Source organism: Python bivittatus, unplaced genomic scaffold (genome assembly GCF_059951505.1).
Source record: "Python bivittatus isolate LINGU-HERP-01145 unplaced genomic scaffold, Pbiv_v1 ctg000980_np1212, whole genome shotgun sequence".
Classification (NCBI taxonomy): Eukaryota; Metazoa; Chordata; class Lepidosauria; order Squamata; family Pythonidae; genus Python; species Python bivittatus.
The window spans coordinates 28,013,207-28,032,980 of record NW_028277125.1 but is presented as its reverse complement, the minus strand read 5'-3'; the positions used below and the strand labels follow the sequence as shown (position 1 = coordinate 28,032,980).

At 37.4% G+C, this 19,774-nt stretch overlaps 2 protein-coding genes and 1 long non-coding RNA gene across 6 annotated transcripts in view; 1 reads left to right on the top strand and 2 right to left on the bottom strand.

Annotated features, from left to right (window-relative positions):
* The window catches only part of XRN1 (5'-3' exoribonuclease 1), a 64,455-nt gene extending 48,744 nt beyond the window's left edge, over positions 1–15,711 (bottom strand). For all 4 annotated transcript variants that reach the window (XM_088132426.1, XM_088132428.1, XM_088132429.1 and 1 more), the window contains exons 1-11: positions 15,513–15,711; positions 10,185–10,417; positions 8,175–8,272; positions 7,244–7,353; positions 7,052–7,162; positions 6,628–6,710; positions 6,380–6,467; positions 6,118–6,286; positions 5,330–5,397; positions 3,183–3,311; positions 1,305–1,374 (exon numbers count right to left, since the gene is read on the bottom strand). In XM_088132426.1, the coding sequence (XP_087988552.1) occupies positions 1,305–1,374; positions 3,183–3,311; positions 5,330–5,397; positions 6,118–6,286; positions 6,380–6,467; positions 6,628–6,710; positions 7,052–7,162; positions 7,244–7,353; positions 8,175–8,272; positions 10,185–10,417; positions 15,513–15,587 (1,234 nt within the window). In that variant the 5' untranslated portion in view covers positions 15,588–15,711. The remainder of the gene's footprint in view (positions 1–1,304; positions 1,375–3,182; positions 3,312–5,329; positions 5,398–6,117; positions 6,287–6,379; positions 6,468–6,627; positions 6,711–7,051; positions 7,163–7,243; positions 7,354–8,174; positions 8,273–10,184; positions 10,418–15,512) is intronic.
* Positions 15,712–15,770: 59 nt separating this feature from the next.
* Positions 15,771–19,774, top strand: part of LOC148213560 (uncharacterized) — a 52,177-nt gene continuing 48,173 nt past the window's right edge. Inside the window, exon 1 of the long non-coding RNA XR_015794473.1 lies at positions 15,771–16,044. This is a non-coding gene — a long non-coding RNA (uncharacterized LOC148213560). The remainder of the gene's footprint in view (positions 16,045–19,774) is intronic.
* The window catches only part of ATR (ATR checkpoint kinase), a 56,519-nt gene continuing 54,418 nt past the window's right edge, over positions 17,674–19,774 (bottom strand). Inside the window, exon 47 of the mRNA XM_088132425.1 lies at positions 17,674–19,762. Coding sequence (XP_087988551.1) covers positions 19,589–19,762 — 174 coding nt within the window. The 3' untranslated portion in view covers positions 17,674–19,588. The remainder of the gene's footprint in view (positions 19,763–19,774) is intronic.

Below are 19,774 nucleotides of genomic sequence, written 5' to 3'. Positions count from 1 at the left end.
CTAAAAAATCTGCAAACAGTACTAGTGTTTTAAAATTGATGATATACATTAAATAAGTTAAGATATGAAGAGCCCTGCTAATTCAGATTGTATGAAGTCCACCTGCAGCAGTATCATATTTACCACAGTACTCAATCAGTTGTCTCAGAAAAGCTTACAAGCAATGCATAATGCACTAGCATATTGTACCCAATGTGAATTTTCTAATTTTGAATTGGAAAAATGATAATTTTCTTCAATCAACTGAGCTGGCAAATTTCACTTCCATTTAACACATTCATTATGCAAAGTATCTGAAAAGTCTTCCAATATTTGGAATATATTTTATATTTCCTAATCAAATATTTAGGGGGATGCAGTGGCGCAGCAGCTTAATGACGCTGAAAGTTGCCGGCCAGAAATGGTCGACGCTTCAGCGGTTCGAGTCCAGCCTTCGCGTTAGCAGGGTGAGCTCTTGTTTCCTCCCCAGTTCCTGTAAACCCAACAGTTCGAAAACTCACGTGAGTAGATAAATGGGTACTCTCACTCCGGTGGGAGGAAAAATGCTGGCGGCGCCTTGCAAAAAAGGAGTCGGGAGCAGTTGCCGGTAAGCACGAAAAACCGCGCGCGCCCAAAAACCGCGCGCGCCCAAAAAGGGCGCAAAGCAACGGAAACCCTGCCTCCTGCACTCGCCAGCTGGGCTCTGCTCTAGGAAGGAGGCTCTGGCAAACCACTTCCGAAACAATTGCCTTGAAAACTGCAAGGACTCGTCCAAGCAGTCACTGCAGAGTCGGTAACGACTGAGCGCAGATAAAAAAAAAAAAAAAATCAAATATTTGATTGGAAAAAATATCAATAAAGTAAAATGTATGTGATACACTATTTAGATATTAAGGACAAAATGAAAGCACTGAAAAGAGTTTACATAATTTTAGTATTCCTGAAGTATACTAAATCCTAACGTGATTTTGTGAAATGATTGTAGGAGGCCTAATACAATGAAACTTCTATTCATTGGTAGAAGGTTGCTAATATAAATTATATTTATATTTATATCCACATATAAAATACCTAATAGATAGCAAAACATTGACAAATATAGGGATTTTATTTTAACTTCTATATTAGAAGTTAGTATAAACTGTATAGCTGTGTTTGCCATGTCAGAGTAATCTTCTATATCAGGCTTTTGCAGAAATACAAGGAATAGGAAAGTATAAAAGTTTATGTTAAGCAATACAATCAAATAGCTTTTAATTCTACCCTATTCTAGATAGGATACAGATCAAAATATGAACAACATTGAATAGTATTCCTGAACTTACTTTTTGAAGCTTCTACATTTCCATTGTCAGTTTTCTCTAAAGCATCCAAGCATATAGCATTTTCCTGAGCCTGTTGACATTATAATTCATACTTTTGAAATAACATAGTAGTATAATACCACAAAACTACAGAAAGGAAAAGTCTAAAGAATGGCGCTTTCATTCCATCCTTGGGCATCTCACAAATTGCTTCTGATGGTTGGGGTTACCTCCAGAGCCAATTTGGAGTTCATGAAGAAAAACAGAAGAAGAAAAAAGTGATTCTCCTCCTATAATATTGAATTTAGCCCCAAATCAAGAATGAGTGATTCTTCAAGAATAGTGAAGAAAACAAAAACAAATCAAAGCCACAGATCTGTTCGTTTGCAGCTTTATTTCAACAAGCATTCAGAAAACTCAATACAGCCCAAGCAAACCTACTTGGGAACAAATAATTTAATTAATTAAATTTATTACATTCGTAAGGCTCTGAGCAGTTTATAAAATCTAAAAAAAATTCAGTAAAAATTATTAAAAGTTTAAACCCACATAAACAGGCAGCCCAGACTAAAACAACTAGAATAAACAATATAAAAATACAACAGAGACCCCACTAATATATACCAGTGAAATTCAAGAGTTCTCTAGTTACGTTTAAGAAAAAAGACAAAATCGAATATCACACAGGTGAACTTCAACTTTTGCGACATAACTTTCCTCCTGGCAGCTCCTAGTTCCCCTTAAAATATACTTGTGTCCTCCTCAGGAATAGATGCTGAAGCATAGGTGGAATGAAACTGCTTGCTCTATTGATAGAAACCACTCTGTCACTTTGCTAGAATTGTTATCTAAAAGCACACAGTGCACCAGAATTCAACTTGACAAGCCTGATTCATAAACTTTACAGAGTTTAGGAAATATCATTTTCTATAGAATGTAAATGAATGATAGAACCATAGAGTTGGAAGTCATTTAATTCAACCCCCTACTCAGTGCAGGAATATTCATATCATCCTGGACAAATGGCTGTCCAATCTTTTCTTGAAAACCTCCAGTGATGGAGCACCTACAACTTCAGAAGGCAGGTTGTTCATCAGGAAATTCCTCCTTATTTCAAGTCTGAATCTCTTAAGCTTCCATGCCTTGTTTTTTATCTTGCCCTCAGGTGCTATGGAGAATAAATCCATACCTGCAACATCCCTTCATGTACTGAAGCTGCTATCATGTCTCCTCTTAGCACTCTCTTCTTTAGGCCAAATATAACAAGTTCCTTAACCATTCTTTGTAGGATTGAGCCTCCAAGCCTCTTACCATCCACGTTGTTCTTCTGCACCCTTTCCAATCCCTCAGCATCCTTTTTGCATTGGTGAGACCAGAACTGGAAACAGTATTCCAGGGGTGATCTGACTTGGAGTGGTACTACCATTGCTTCCTCTGATCTTGAGACTATACCTGTTGATACAGTCCAAAACTGCACTGGCTCTTTTGGCAGCTGCAGCATATTGCTGGCTCGTGTTTAATCTACGATCTGCCAAGATTCCCAGATGCTTCTCTATGCCAGATACCACTTGTTTTCTACCTGTACTTCTGGTTTTTCCTGCCTAAGTAAAGAACCTCACATTTCTCACCACTGAACATCATATAGGATTGAATAGAAATATGCTTCATTGGTTAGTTCCGTCCTTTGGTCATGATGTATAATCTCTTCCTGAATCCCTAAGGGTGTATTTCCAGCAGATTTGTTCAGGGCTCTTCTCCTGCTGTTATATGGGCCACATGTGTACATTTAGGCATAAATATAGTAAGCATCTTTATTTACAATAAGCATTAAACATTAATTTCTGATTTAAAAAAAAAAAGTGATTTCTTTCTATCGATTAATTATCTAAAAATACCAACCTTTGTTTTTTTTTGTTTTTTTGACTCTTCAGCTGCAATACCAGCTGCTTCATTTAAGTATTTATTACCAACTTTGCTTTCAAACCATTTTAGATCTACAAAGATTTCACTGAAGTGTTCACGATCAAACTGTTAACATAAAGGGAAGGAAAAACAAGTCATCAGTCATCACAGTATACAAAAACAGAAGGTCTAGAATTCTGTAGATACACAATATAACTACTAAATAAGAAGTAGAAAAATCAATTGAATCAATGTCAGGCAGGCTTTTAACTTTCCAAGGCAGGCATCAAAGAAGACATATTTTGACTTGAAAGCCTATTTTTACTCAATTTTCTTAACTCTATTTTTAAAACTTGATTAACAGTCAAAGTCTAAAAACAGGAAGAACGGACCATGTATATAGTTAACCAAATACTATACACAAAAGGAATATAGTAAAAAAATACATAAACCAGTAAATGAGGTAAACAGAATAGCTATACTATTAAGTATTAAAAGTTAATCAAATGAAATTTGGCAACTTTTCTGGAAATCTCAAACGACCTGTCAGCTCAAAGGAGAGCATTTTCCTCTAAACTAACATGGCTGTACCTTAACAGAGGTATTATTAGCATACCATGCAGGCATATTCTATTTCTCCCAATGGACAGTTGCTGTTCTGCAGAGTATATGGAATCTTCCTTCCAGCAGTGTGGATAGAAAAACATTAAATCAGGCTTTCCTTTGAGCTGAACATAGTATATTAGGTAAGTAATTAACATAGGAGAAAAATCTTGCAAACAGATGCCTCATACAAGGTGATGATTATATTTCAAACTTTCTAGATACTGTTATCAAGAGGCTAATATTTCAGTCCTATCCAGTTTCTCTAAGAGCCAATTATGATCAAATTTTTATTTATTTATTGTGCAATTTATCTACTACCTCAATCTTCATGGGCTCTAGGTGTTTTTTTAAATTTTTTTATCCCAGCTTTATTATTTTTATAAATAACTCAAGGCGGCGAACATACCTAATACTCCTTCCTTCTCCTATTTTTCCTACAACAACTCTGTAAGGTGAGTTGGGCTGAGAGTGTGTGACTGGCCCAAGGTTTACAGATAATAAAATAAGGGATATCATAATCCCCGCTTATCAAATTAGAAAATCAAAGTGCTAGAAAACCTAAGAGTTAAATGTTCTTCAAAAAAAAAAAAAAAGGAAATCAAACAGGTGAGGAACTTAAATATTTGGGGGTAGTGATCCAGAATACTGATGCCTGGAAAATCCATATTGATTATGTCACTTTGCAAGCACAAAGAATTACAGCAGCCATTATGAAATTCACATGGACAAAGAATATGGACTGAATACCAGCAGCTCTGAAACTTTTTGTTGCAAAATCCATGGCTCAAATACTCTATGGTGTTCAGCTGGGGCCATTTCCACATTACAGGCCACTAGAGATTTAATAAATTAAGTTCTTGAAAACAGTTTCAAGCACCCAGATGTACAGCTAACGTGACCCTCAAGGTGGAAGCCGGGCAACCAAAAGTTGAGGTAAGGGCTTGGCTACTGATTTTCTCCTACTGGCTTAAATACCACTATTTTCCATCAGGACTGATTCCCTTAGTACTTGCAGATCACTTCCAATCTTCTTGGCAACAAATAATATTGGAGAAACTCACCCAATATAGGATGCAATTTGAACTCCTCTCTTTCTGGATTACACTCAAGCTAAAAGAATAGTTAAAGAGAGGATCCTGGATGTGGAATATCAGAATGAGTTCAACCACTTTTGAGAGCACATTGGAAACTGTATAATGTGCCCTAGATAGCAAGATATCTACAAAAATACTCAACAAAAAGATTTTTTCAGAACTAGGGTTGAGGTGCTCAGTGGAAGATGTGCTAAGTCCCCATATGGCAAAGAACTTGTCCCTGCTGTACAGGAGCCATGGAAACCACCACACACATGCTGCTCTACTGTTCCTATTATCAGGACAATTCCCAAACTTTCATTTCCCCTATACCACGCCTGTTCCCTACTTTCATGATAGCTAAAAATCAGTTTTTATTATATAAAAATGAAAGCAGGTGAAAATCCATAAAGGACTCTAATGCTATTACTTTAATTTTATGCAGTACAAAGAATACATACTTACTTCTGACAGTTTTATAAGATATTTCTCAAAGCGTGGCAAGTTGAGGTGCCCACTTTCGTTTATATAACCTAAGAAAGAAACAGAAGTATGATTTATGTTTACGATCATGAGCTGTGTTTCCTGCACCTGATACCAAAAAAAAGGATCTATATTTATTCCTTCTGTGAACAGAAGGAACTGTGGTGACTTCCCATTGAAAAATGGGGGTAAGGCACTAATAATCACAGATTCCATTTTTTCCTTGCAACCCCCACTGCTATTTGGATGAAATTACTTGGAAAAGCATGGGAGGTAGTGCTAAAAGGGGCAAAAACATCACTCTTTCTCATCCAGTGCCAGCAGAACACCAGTGAATGCAAATCTGGATCTACTACGTAGACCAGGTCAAGAAATCAACTCCACAGAAAGGCTAAAACTACTTTTATTGAGACTGGCTATAATGACAGAATCATGGAAGTTTGATTGCGTTCCTCCTTCTTCTTAGAGTTCGGTGAATTACAGAAGTGTCTGAGCCGCTTTCCAGTGTTATCTGGATGTTCTGAACTTCGACAATTTTCTACCCCTTGTTGCCTTGGCAACAGAGTTTGCATATATCTCCATCAAGATCATCTTCCTTACTTTCTACAGGACCCAATCCACATAATGGAAGAAAAAACTTCTATTTTCCAGTAGGAGTACAGTATATGACATCAAGATTAAAATAATTATTCTCTTTTCCATTATACCTATTATTCTGTAGCAGGGTCTACTACAAGACCATCTTTCAGTAACTATGTGAGATAGCTTACCTCCAAGTTCAGGCAATACAGCCATGTATGTTCTATAAAGCAGCGGCAATGCATCATGGTTAATGTGAAAATGAGGTAGATGAGGAATAAAATCATTTCCAACAAGAAAGCCCATTAAAATCCAGTCATCTATTATTCTTTCAATTTCATACGGAAATGAAATCTTGCCCTGATAAATAAACGTTGATACAAATAATTATCAGTTGAATGCATAAACCTTTAGCAACTTTCAACAACCTTTAACAAGTCCACTCATACTTACTTTAACTGGTGAAAATTCATAGTCTATATATTCTCTCATTAATGACAAGTGCAAAAGATGAAAAGTGGTTTCTTCTGGGGCGCTTGCTCTGTAAAGCATTAATACAGCTCAGTAAGCTAATTAAAATGTTAAATTTCATAGATTAAATACGTGAATATTTAATACTGAATAAAGAAAACATTCTCAGTTATTTAGCAGTGTTGCTTAACTTCCTTTGTTGTCATTTAATATCTTTTGCAGCAGATTACCTTTGTGATTTTTTGCCACCAAACCGGACCTCTTCTCTTAAAAGGGAGAAATGTGGCTCATGACTTGTCAGCCCAAGCATTATCTATTAAAAGAAGTAATTTAAAAATAACTGAACCAATCGTTAAAAAAATTGATCAACAATGAATGAGTTCTTATATCATCTTATTATGCCTTGATATCAAAGGATCTCATTGAGATCCATATGAGAATGACGTTCCCCCTTTCCACAATGGATGCCACACTACTAAACAAACCGCTTTCATAATGTGCACAACCCTACAAAATTTAAGGCAAAGCAGTAAGAATCCTTAGTGTACAAACAAAAACACCCCTTGGAGTCTGAGGAGACTCTTTATACCACCACTATTGGTATTTACAATCAAGAATCTCATTTATTTTCAAATAAATCATGTTTAAACATACCAAGTCAGCATCTAAACCATAGAGACAGTGCCTTGTGTTTGGATCATGGTCAGACTTCGCTTTTTCTGATCTAATAAATTCCATAATTTTATGTTCTCCTTCTCCTGGGGTCTGAATGAAAAGAAAAACCAAATTAATAAATTCTGAATTAGTAACAATTAATTTAAGAAGTTTATTAAAGTAAAAAGTAACCTCATGGCCTGATAAGTAGACAGTTATGCCTTGCCAGGATTTGTCTGTGGAAATCTTCATATTTACAAAATACTTCAGATGTTCGTGCAACCTGGCCATGAATTCAGTTCCTAATAACAGAAATCTAAAAGTTACACTTTCATTCACTGAAATCTCAAAAATATTTTTTCAAATACCATGGGAAATATACAAATAATATTTCTTTAAAAAAATAAGATTTCACAATTTTTAAAAGCACAAATATTTGAAATTGTATTAAAGATGCACACAATTATAACGCAAATATAAATTTTGAAGTTCTGCACCATAATATGTAAAAAAAAAAGAATCCCTATTACTTTATTTTAACTATTTTCAGGAAATACCACCTCACATTTCCCAGGGAAACCTTGAGACTGAATCTCCTCCATTAGAAATCTTATTAATCCAGAAAAATAGTTTACTCTGACAGACAATAATGGTGAAGTATAGAAACAAAGCCTTTTGCCCCATTGACTCTGATACAAATAATAGAAATGAACTGGATGATGGAATTCAACTTCCTTTTTGAAAAAGCTGACAATCATTTTTATGGGACAAGATTATTCAGAAACACATAGAATCCATGCATGTGTAAAATTGGGAATTTGCTCATTAATTAGTTTTGCCATAAGATGTACTTAATTGAAAAGAAAAAACAGTAAATACTAATGAACAACAGTAAAATATAGCTTGCAATTCATGCTATGTCTTTTCTATGGGGTGGGGGTGGGGTAGGAGAGAAGGCATTCTATGGCAGAGGTTCTATACTGCTTAGTTTGATTTCTGTTCCCTCTGATATATTTGAAAATCACATCCTTTTATTTCAAGAAATCATAAGATTCTCATGAAGATAAGAAAGAAAGAATGAAGAAGTTCAATATTGTAACAAAATAACAACAGAATTCCCTACCTGGTGTAATACAATTGGAATCAAATCTGGTTTCAGTGGGAAGAATTTCTCCTTTTTCTAATGCCTTCTTAATTTTGTCTTCTGCTTCCCTTGCTGACCTATAACAACACTTTGTAGTTTAGTGCTGAAATATTCTGATTGCTACATATGTATTACTCAATCTCACAAGAATTCTGTAAAGATTATGGTAAAACTATCTTTATACTAGAGATAGACTTTGATGGCAGAATACCCATGCCAACACTTGCTCACACAAAATGTACAGTTTCTTTAGCAAAATAAATTTAATAAAAGTCTTATATTATTTAATTATTATTAATTATTATTTAATTATTATATAGCTATAAAGTTGCATAGAATGGAACATAATCTAAAGGTCACAAGATTTTCTTTAATCTTCTATAGAACGCAGTAAGCCTGAGTTGTGCTAATCTTTACTGATCTGTAAAGTTGGAAGGTACCACAAAGATCATCTAGTCCAACCCTCTGCAACGTGTAGGAAAACCATTTAAAATATTCACGAGAGGAGGCTGTCTTTACAAGCTACTGCAATGAAGAACCCACAACCTCTACAGGGAAATCTTATCATCAGGAAATCTTTCCTTATGTTTAAATGAAATCTAGGTAGCTGCAACTTATACCTGTCATTTCTGGTCCTAGTTTCTGCGTCCACAGAAAATGGTTCAGAGATTTTGTTCTTAGCTGCAATTTATTCTTAAGCAACTCCTACTGATTATTATGTTATGAACATCTACAACCTGAACCTACAGACAGATAGAATCATCCAAGAAGTTGTGAAACAAGTCCAACATCTCCCACTGAATTGGGAGCAGGCCTGGGGATTGCTTGGCAGCGGTCTGATAAAGAACCTTACTGACACAGGACCAATATACAATCTGTCCTCTTTCCTATATTACATTAAGAGAGGCACACCACAACTTACAGAGGCATAACCATTTTGAGCTCATGCAGCCCCGTAAGTCTGAAACTATCATTTCTAATATAACAGAGAAATTAACATATATTGGGGCATAATTATACACTAACTATATTTAATAATTGAAACTGGTTTTAGTCAAACATCAATATAAATTAAATTGTATCAGATTTCCATTTTGTTATGGCCTCATCTACAGTTTGGAATGTAGGCCCTGAAATGCCAAGAAGGTGCATACTCCGACACAACAGTGAAACATGACTGGATGAAAATACTCTCTGAGGATGAAGAGCCTAAGAGTGCACATTGTAAGGAGGCACTGAACACTATACAGATAGTTCTTACCTACTGACTGCAATTGGGACCAGCAACTCTGTCGCTAAGCGACATGGTCATGAAGTGAAATGTCACATGACCACACTGACTTATGACCTCAGTTCTGGCTGCAGTCATTAAGCAAATCACTGGGGGTCGTTAAGTGCAATGTCACGTGACCACGATTTGCAATTTCCTGTCAGCTTCCCCACTGGCTTCCCCATTGGCTCATCAGAAGCTGGCTGTGAAGGTTGCAAATGGCAATCATGTGACTGTGGGATGCTGCAACTATTGTAAATGTGCAGCAGCTGCCAAGCATCTGAATCATGATCCCATGACCGTGGGGACACTGCGACGGCTGCAATTTCAAGAACCAGTGATAAGTCTCCTTTTTCAGCACTGCCATAACTTTGAACAGTCACTGAACAAATGGTCGGTAAGCAAGGACTGTACTTTCTCTCCCCACATGGCTTCCCCTCAGAAAAATAATGACTAGGTTGAAGCCAACACCTCACATTCCCCCTTAGGCTTCTCTTTGGAACCAATGGCCAGGGAAGCCAGCTTTGCTATCAAGAGCAGCAAACATTTCTAGAAGTCCACAGCTTTTTCAGAACAAAAAGAAGATAGCACTGAATGAGCAATGCTATATTCTCTTCTATGGAGGAGATACGAGAAAACCAGCATATATACATTCAGGTCTGCAGGAGGAAAGAAGTGAAAATAAAACAAAAAATCAAAAGCCCATTTTAGGTACATACCTAAAACGTCTGCCACGTTGCTGGTTCATTTTTGCTCTTGGAGCTACTCCATCAACTGCCATAAAAAAAACTTTTCTTGGTTTAATAATGCGAAACAAAACTTCCAGATAGTGAAATACATCAGCAAAGATCTTATCTTCAGAGATTCGGAAGTGAACATCATCATCATTAGGATGTGAACATTGATGAATAATGCCATTCATGTCCAGATATAAGTTGTCAAATTCTGGAATCTAGAAAACACATTAAATACAGGTAATTACTGAAAAGACAAATTTTAATGAAGTCACCTTTCTTCTAAATTGTACTTTGCATTATCTATTTTTCTTCTATATCAGTATTTGGAAAACACATATGCAAATACTCAATTTATTCTGCTTAGAAGAGGAGAGTAATTACAAATATCTTGTCTTCTATGAATGATTTTGTTTTCAACTTAAGAATAAAACTAAGAAGCCGCTAAAAATAAGAAGGAAGCCTTTTTACCCATCAACTATGATTCTGTAGTGATTGCATTAACTATAATTCTAAACTCTTTTGATTTTTAATAGCATCAGAATTTTTTAAAAATGGAAAGCATTACACAGGTCCATATTACATACTATAATTTTCTTCTCAAGAAAAAAAAATTAAAAGGAAATAATTATATGCTGAAGCTTTCATCAACTCTACATCATTATAAAAGTGAATTGTACTATAGTCAATCCAAAAGGATTTCAGAAATAATTTCCCAAAATTATAATCTCAAATAATTAAGAGAATTACCAAATGATTTAATCTTAAAGCAACACATCAAAGAACAAACAGGAATGGATACATCAATGTTCAAAATGGGTAACAGATATACCCTTTCTGTAGCCATGAAATGGCTGGAATACATAGCTGGCTCTGAATATCAGACTTCTTTCTAGAGGGTGTTGATTATACTTAAATTCTCAATAGCTTACTATTTTTCATTAGAAGTTTTCTGCAATGTCACTGCTAGCATGGTTTGTTCTGGATTATAGTCTTCATTATAAGAGCTGAACCTTGCAGAAAGAAATAGCATTGCTCTACATATCCTCATTGTAAAATCAGGTAATTGGAAAAAGCAATGACAAGTTGTTTAGCATTAATTTTCAAAGTTGTAAAACCCTCCATCACCACCAAGGAAGGCTTTATTGATAGCTGTTATTTAAAAAAACCATTTTCCATTCTTTTCAGACATTTAGTATTAAGATTAGAGGCTTGGAAAACATTTCAAATATAAACCACTCCATATTCAAAACATTCCATGTCAAGCTCAAAATAGAAATTTGAAATAAAGGTTTTCAAGTTCAAAACACTTCCAAAATGGTCAGAATAACAGTCTGCTTCAAACACGAATTCAAAATTAGTCCAATTCAAAACATTTTGTGCATCTTTAAGATTAACTTGTAAAATCTTACAAATATAAAATCTTATCAAATGCCACAAAAAAAGTTCCAGTATTAAATATTTCAGAACTTCAAAAATTAATAAAGCATCTCTCTTACCAGAATAGCCAATGTCCTACAATAGTGAATTGAGGCAGATTTCTAACAGGTTAAAATTGTGTTTTGCTGATCAAGATGCAAGAAATACAATCCAATGATAGTTACACCTTTTGATTTTCTCATTACAACAAACTCACTGAAAATGCTGAACCTCACAGTATGTTATAAATGTCTACATATGCAATACAGTTAAGGGGCAGTGTTAAATTTTAATAACACTAATCCATGCTCTGCTATGAAACTGAGTTAGTGGGTAAAGTATTATCATTCCATCTAATCTAGAAGTTGGCAATCTTGTGTCCAGACACACATGTGCCCACCAGACTCTTGACATATTCTTATTAATTCTTTACCCATCTTACTTGGTCAGCCTTGACTGGCCACAATTATTGTTTCATTTGTGATGAGGATGGCTTAGAATTACTGTGCTGCTGCGTGGCAGTGAACAGAATAAGCTTGAAAGTTCATCCCTTCTCTTGTGGAAATGGGTTTTGGAATGATTATTGCACCAACAAGGGCAATATAGCAGTTCTGTATATACAGTATAGGTCTGTAGATGGGGCAAAACCATGTATATTAATCTTCACGGAAATGTACATATATGCATAGTTAGATTCACATATTGCACTAAATTATAATGCAGTTTGTTTGCATCTGGCTGAACACATTCTAGGAAACCTGCTCACACGTGTGAAGGCTGCATGTCCCAACAATAGGCCTGGGCATGTTGTTTTACATGCTCTAATTTCTAAAAGGTTATTTATTCTGGCCCACCAAATTTTTTTTTTTTTTTTATCTGCGCTCAGTCGTTACCGACTGCAGTGACTGCTTGGACGAGTCCTTGCAGTTTCCAAGGCAAGGTGTTTTCGGAAGTGGTTTGCCAGTGCCTCCTTCCTAGAGCAGAGCCCAGCTGGCAAGCGGAGGCAGGGTTTCCGTTGCTTCGCGCCTTTTGGGCGCGCACGGTTTTTCGTGCTTACCAGCAACTGCTCCCGACTCCTTTTTGCAAGGCGCCGCCAGCATTTTTCCTCCCACCGGAGTGAGAGTACCCATTTATCTACTCACGTGAGTTTTCGAACTGTTGGGTTTACAGGAACTGGGGAGGAAACAGGAGCTCACCCTGCTAACGCGAAGGCTGGACTCGAACTGCTGAAGCATCGACCATTTCTGGCCAGCAACTTTCAGTGTGTAAGCCACTGCGCCACCGCGTCCCCCTCCCCACCAAATTATACATGACTAAAATGCTATTTATCTTCTCAGAGGAGCAAGATCCAAATAATTTTTTGTTAACTATTATATCCCAAATATTAACACAGCAGGTCTCATAAAAACTTTTAATAATGCAACCATATGTGTTCAGAATTAAGTCTTACTGAACTCACTGTATTTTGTTTTATTATTTTTATATCAAAATATGTACAAGAAGTCCCTGGTTAAGAACGCCCAGGTTACAGACGACCCATAGTTAAGAACGAAGACTATTGTAGCAAAATGTGAGTTAAATACACAATGATTTGAGTTAAATACACAATGGTTTGAGTTCATTACATGATTCTACTTGTACAGTATTATACAGTAGTACTGTTCCGGCTTATGTACAAATTTGACTTAAGGACAGACCTTGGGAATGGAACTCATTCTTAAACTGGGGGCTACCTATAAATACTTTAACCAGTACAAAAAATATTAAAATGCAACAAATAAAATAACAAAAATTAAGATAGGTTAATATAAAACAGATACATTAAAAAGATGAAAGGAGAAAAGATAGGAAAGAATTCTCCCATCACATTACAGGTACTCCTTGACCATTTGTTTAGCGACCATTTGAAGTTACGACAGTGCTGAAAAAATGACTTACAACTGGTCCTTGTGATTTGACTATCAGTGTCCATGCAGTTACTTAATCAAAATTTGGGCGCCTGGCAACCAGCACGTATTTACAACGGTTACAGAGTCCCAGGGGTCACATGATTTACGACCTACCCAGCCAGCTTCTGACAAGCAAAATCAATGGGGAACTGCATGATTCACTTAATACCCATGGCAAAAAAGGTCATAAAATCAGATGTGATCACATGATGCCTCATTTAACAATGAATTTTTTGGTCCCTATTGGGATCATAAGTCAAAGACTACCTGTAAATCAAGGGAATCATGGCCAAGAGACAATGCAAAAGGCATTTAAAATATGTAATAGAGTAAAATGGTGATCTGTGTTTATTTAAAAAATTATTTGAGGATTAACACTTTAAAGTAATGAAAGAAAAAGGTAGTATGAGTGCATTTTCAGGCCAGAAATGTTCTACACGTGAATGAGAATCAACAGAAATGAAAGTAAAACAAGTCTGTTAAATATTTCCATTCAGAGCTACACTTTTAAAAAGAACATTATTTTTTTCCAGAAATTCAGCATTATTTTAATCCTGTATTGGCATAATTAAAACTGACAAATATGAAGCAGCTATATATATAAACCAACTTATCTTGGTTTAAACCTTATCTACACTCACACTAAAGGGTGTGTAAAATCTTACTATAAAACTACAGTGACTATTTTAGAAACAATACTTTTCTGAAACAAAGTGGCACTATCTTTAATGTAGAGTTATTATATTGCATTAGTTTAAAGCAGGACTGACTGAAAAGTTTTAACTGAGATGCCGTCAGGAAAAGAATGTCAAGTTAGCAAGCAAGTAATAACTGATACTATTGCAACTTTATGATGCTGCACTTAGTACATTCACACAGTACTCTAAGCCAAAATCAATCCTAAAGTGTTATGGCTCTGCACAATTATACTCTGCAAACTACTCAGAAACTGTAGTCAAACAGGAACCTCTCTCTGAAAATGTCATGTGATTACTTGTATAATTCTGCTAGTTAGGACTGTACAGCATTGTTTAATTGTTGACTTCCCTCTCCCCCAGCATAACCACTTTTATTATTGTTCTTCATTATTTGTTTTGAATTATTTGTATGCCACTCACTTGTTGGTGAGTACAGTAAGCAGCCCTAGAAATTGAATTTTTAAATAAACAGGTAACAGACATTTGACAATGCTACTTTCTCCCAACATGTTGCACATATTCAGCAACCTGTTTATCTTCTTCCCTACTGAATCTGTTAAAAAGATAAAGTACACCAGTATGCGATGTGCTTTTTAATATCCATTTTAAAACAATACCAGTAAGAGTAGATGTAAGCTCCTTAAGCACGCTGTTGGTCTAAAACAGAGAAAAGAAACAATGTCTAATGACGTGGAGAGAGGTAAGTTTTTCCTACTACATCATGAAGCGCAATAATTGAAAATAAATTCGCAGGCTCCAGGCGGCCACTCTTTTCTCCGCGGCTTCCCATACAGGATGAAACTACACCGTCGGCCAGAGTTTCACAAAACTCTACCCGGACCGGCGTTTGTTCCTAAATGAGAAACCGCCGCTGGAGTTTGCGGCTAGGGGTCAAAGGCACCCGGGCAGGAGGGAAAGTAGTAACGTTTCCCTCAGGCTCATTCCTGTTCTTCACGAGTTGCCCTCTCCCCAAAAGAGACTCAGTGGCCTGAAACTCTTAGCCCGGCCCGAAAAAAGGTCTGCTAGTAAGTCCGAAATCAAAAATGGTAACTCCGCCACAGCGCTTTCCAGGCGGGGGTCCAAGCAACACTTTCAGAGGCAGGCGCAGCTTTATTGCCAGACCTGCCTATCTCACCAGAGGCCGCCCACCGGGAAAGAGGAGAGTCGCCCCGGGTCTGGGTGCGATGGTTAGGCAGCCTCGCAGCTTCCCTCTCGAGAACAGGGAAGCGCAAACCACCACTTCTCACCTGATGCTCCTTCACCACCTGACTGAGGCAAGGATACCGCTCCGAGACCCACCGGTAAAACTTCGGCACCCCCATAGCGGCCGGCTTCTGCCCTCCCTGTTATCTGTCTCCTGCAGCCCACCCGAACCCAAACAACCGCCTTTGCCACCTTTCCTCTCAGGCAAAACGCTTCCTTCCGCCAAGGGCCCAAACCATAGAGGAGGCCTCACTAGAGCGCCCGACTCCGCGTCGGAAAATAAAGAAGGGGGGCGGCGACTGCGCATGCTTCCTATTGGGCGTCGCGAGAACTGCAGGCTTGCTATCACCCTGTATCGCCAAAAGATTCCCACTGATAGTGGCGGATGATGGAGGAGAAAGGGAGGCAAAAGGGGCGTTTTCAGTCTGTGAGCTGCCAACAGACAGTGGGACAGAGGGCTATTTAAAAATATCCTCTTGAAGTCCATTATGCTGGGAAAGGTGGAGTGAAAGAGAAAAGGACGACCAGGACCAAGGTCCGCCGATGCGATCAGCAGGAGTTGACACCGATTTGATGGCACGTAATAAATCATTTAAAATATATATAGTTTAAATGTTAATTTCCAGAAAAACAGCACAGCATTCCATTAAAAAGAAGCAAGAAAGCAAATGCATGAGTAATAAGTAAAAGCAAACTAAATAGGAAATAGACTTGGAACGACACCTCCTCTTAATCTGCCAGGGAATCAGCACCTGGCTAGCAGCAATCAATATACAATATACTAGAGAGGAAGCTGGCAAGTAGAGAACGGTAGAAACGGGAGGGTCCTTCTGACCCTAGCTGGAGAGGGATTGGTAGAGGTGGGGCAGGGAGAGGTGATGCTGGTTGCTGCACTATTGGAGTGGTGAAAAATTGGGTATTTTTCACAACATCTGACTCGGTGTGGAGTGTTGTACATATCTGGTTATTCGGTGCCTGGCAGAGTGGGGTAATTAGGTAGCTGAGAGGGCTGGCGGGGGAGGATAATAGTAGGGGCAGAAGAGGGGCTGAACCATTCTAGGGGAGGGAAGATTGTTAATTTGGTTCCAATCTCTACTTCCAACCCCTCTTCCACCTATCTCAACCCAGGAGACAGGCAACCAGATTGCTGGGCATGCTAGACTTAAACTGGTGGTTTTGAATGCCAGGTCTGTAATACATCCAGTCTTGTTGATGACTTCGTTGTGGATGAGAGGGCAGAGCTCATATGTGCTGCTAAGAGCTGGCTAGATGAAGAGCCCCTCTTGCTGAGATGGGTCCAGGAGGTTCATGTCTTGCATCAGTCCTGTCCCAAGCAGGAGATGTAATGGCAGTTGTTCACTGGGAGATCCTGGCTGTTATGAGCACTGCTCTGCGTGTGAGGTTGGGCCAAAGGGATAAGATGGGGCTGCTGCTATTGTACTGTCCTCCTAGAGGCATGGCAGCATCCTGCCCTGAGCTGCTTAATCTTACTGCAGGGATGGCTATAGATTTACCCAGACTTTTGGTACTAGCTGATTGTAACCTCTCCTCTCTGAGATTGGAGGCAATTTGGGAATTGCAGTTCATTACTGCAATGACATCATAGATGTATCACTGGCTCAACCCATATTGCTGGCCACACATTAGTTCTTACCCTGGAGGAGATGAGAAATGGATTCTGGGGGACATCTCCATCAGTCCTTTATTCATCTATGATGATGGGGTTAACCAAAACCGCAGAGAGGGCGAGCCAACTGAGATAGCTCACTCCAAGTATCTGGAAGATCAGGAAGGCTCTTCTCCTGAACACAAATCAATCCTTTAGGAACCCTAGTGTATGGGGCATGAGAAAGAATTGACTTCCTTTTCCGTTTCACTAATTCCATCCGACTATATAGTCTTATTTCAGTGGAAGGACACTGGCTTGATCGATGTGGATTTTAAAGTACCTTAAGTACAGTAATATGCTTAAAAATGAAATTATCCTGCAGGAAATTAGCTTAGCTGGAACTGAAGCCAATTCTTCTTTTAATAGAGCTGTGCAGTACTTCAGACTTGATCTCTAAAAAATGCTTTGGGGCAAATGGGAACCTAATACTCCTGCCTCCTATTTTCCCCACAATAACCCTGTGAGCTGGGTTGGGCTGAGAGTGACTGGCCCAAAGTCACCCAGCCGGCTTTGCTTGCTTGCTTCCTTCTTATCTATTTATTTATTTATTTATTTTAAAATAAGAACAGAAAGAGAAAAAGGAACAAAACACAAAACTAATGATGATGCAAATACATACATTGTCAAAGAAAAAGATGTATAAAAAGTGCTTTAAAAAAGGTGAAAAATATAACAGAAGAAAAAAGAACCAAGTATACTATATCATTATAACAGTTAACAGCTACAATTCTAAATATACTTATCTAATGTACACATTATCCAAGTACATATATATTTCTAATACAGAGTTAATTACCATTCTTTTTCAACCATCTGTATTTTGTATAAATGAGTTCCATATTTCATTATACGTGTCCATACAAAGTCTACATCTATTGGCAATCCACTCATAAATGGCAAGTATAACCAAGCCTTCAATCCATTGAGTGACCATGAGGCCACACATTTATCTTTCCAATGCTGCAATATCAGTCTTTTGGCCATAGTAAGGGCATGGAGAATCCATTTACATTGTCCAGGTGTCAAATTCTATGTAATAGATATGTAACTCAAGAGAATATTATCCACTGAAAATTTTAGCTTTTGTTGCACAATCATATTTATATAGTCTACTACTTTCTCCCAAAACTTAGTAAGTATAGGACATTGTAAAAACATGTGTCTTAAAGAAGCATTATCCTTATTACATTTCCAACAAAATGCTGTCTTAGACAGTCCTTTTCTATATAAACATAGTGGAGTCCAATAAATTCTAAATATTATTATTTCTTGAATAAGTTGTAGTTTAAGGTCCATTGATACTCTTGCTATAGAAGTTAAGACACTCTCCCATTGTCTAGGGCTTTCATATCTAAGGGATGCCTAGAACTTCTGGTTTCTAGGCCAGCACCTTAACCACTACACCAAACTGGCCCGCTCACTCTCTTTTTAAAGTAGAGCTTAAATTTAGAAATAAAGGTCAGGATACTTTCCTTCCAAAGTTCTCAATTTTTTTCCCCCCATTTAAAATTTGTTCGTGTTATAATTCTTTCTTTTTCTTCTCTATAACTTTTTTTCTCTCAATTCACTTAGCTTTCACTGAGAACTCTGCTCTAAAATATCCGTTCTCTTTCATTATTGTTACAGTGGAAAAACCTAGTATTTGACCCAACTGAAATCCAGTATTTCTCCTTCTTATGTACATAGACCAGCTACAACTTTTTGACCCTCATTTTTCTTCCTTAATAGGAATCTCAACCATCTCTATACCATTTCATACTCAAATCATCCAAAATGCACTCTGTCTCTGTAACACACACACCCACACACGAATTAGGACTGTGAGCCACATTCACCAGAGCAACACAGCTCAAACACTATGTTCCTGTATGATTTGCAATATAATGTTGAGATGGCTTGGTTATATAAGGAAGATGAACAAGGATTGAAGCACAAAACAAATATGTAATAGAAGAGTAAAGGAGCTGAAAGAACTAGAAGAATGAAAGTGTTGTGGCTGAATAGAGTTAATGAAATCCTCAAAGAGAGGTGAGAAGTTTAAAGAAGAAAAGGCAGTGTATGAAGTGACACATGGACATGGTGAGAACAAGGATGGTTTGGAAGGATAGAAAGACATGGGAATGTACAGTGTAATTTTACTCTATTTTTGAATTGCATGTTTCCATCTGGCTCACTCTATTATACATCCAATATCTTAACATTCTTAGCTCAAAGACCTCTCATTATTGTATTGTGAAGTATGTGGAAGCAACACAGTGATAAACAGAGTAACTTGCATTTTGTATTCAAAGGTTTTTACTGAAATAATTTCTATAAACGGAATTTCAACTATATCAGTGGAAACAGTATTTATATACAATATAAACATTTAAGACTGATCTGCATTAGCAGAAATTACTAAAGTTTGTTTTAAAAATTAACTATGGCAACTAGTCTGCAAATGACAGCATTTCACATGTATGGTGCCCACCCAAGATACATCTGGCACAGCAAGTTTTTGTCAGTTGCATCTTGAATAAGATGGTGAACATGTCCTTCAATTGACAGTGGTAGGCCCTTTACCCTGTTCCTATTTTTTATCACACCCTGCAGCCGCTGATCTATATCTTGCACGTGGGTCTTGGCCTGAAAAACAAA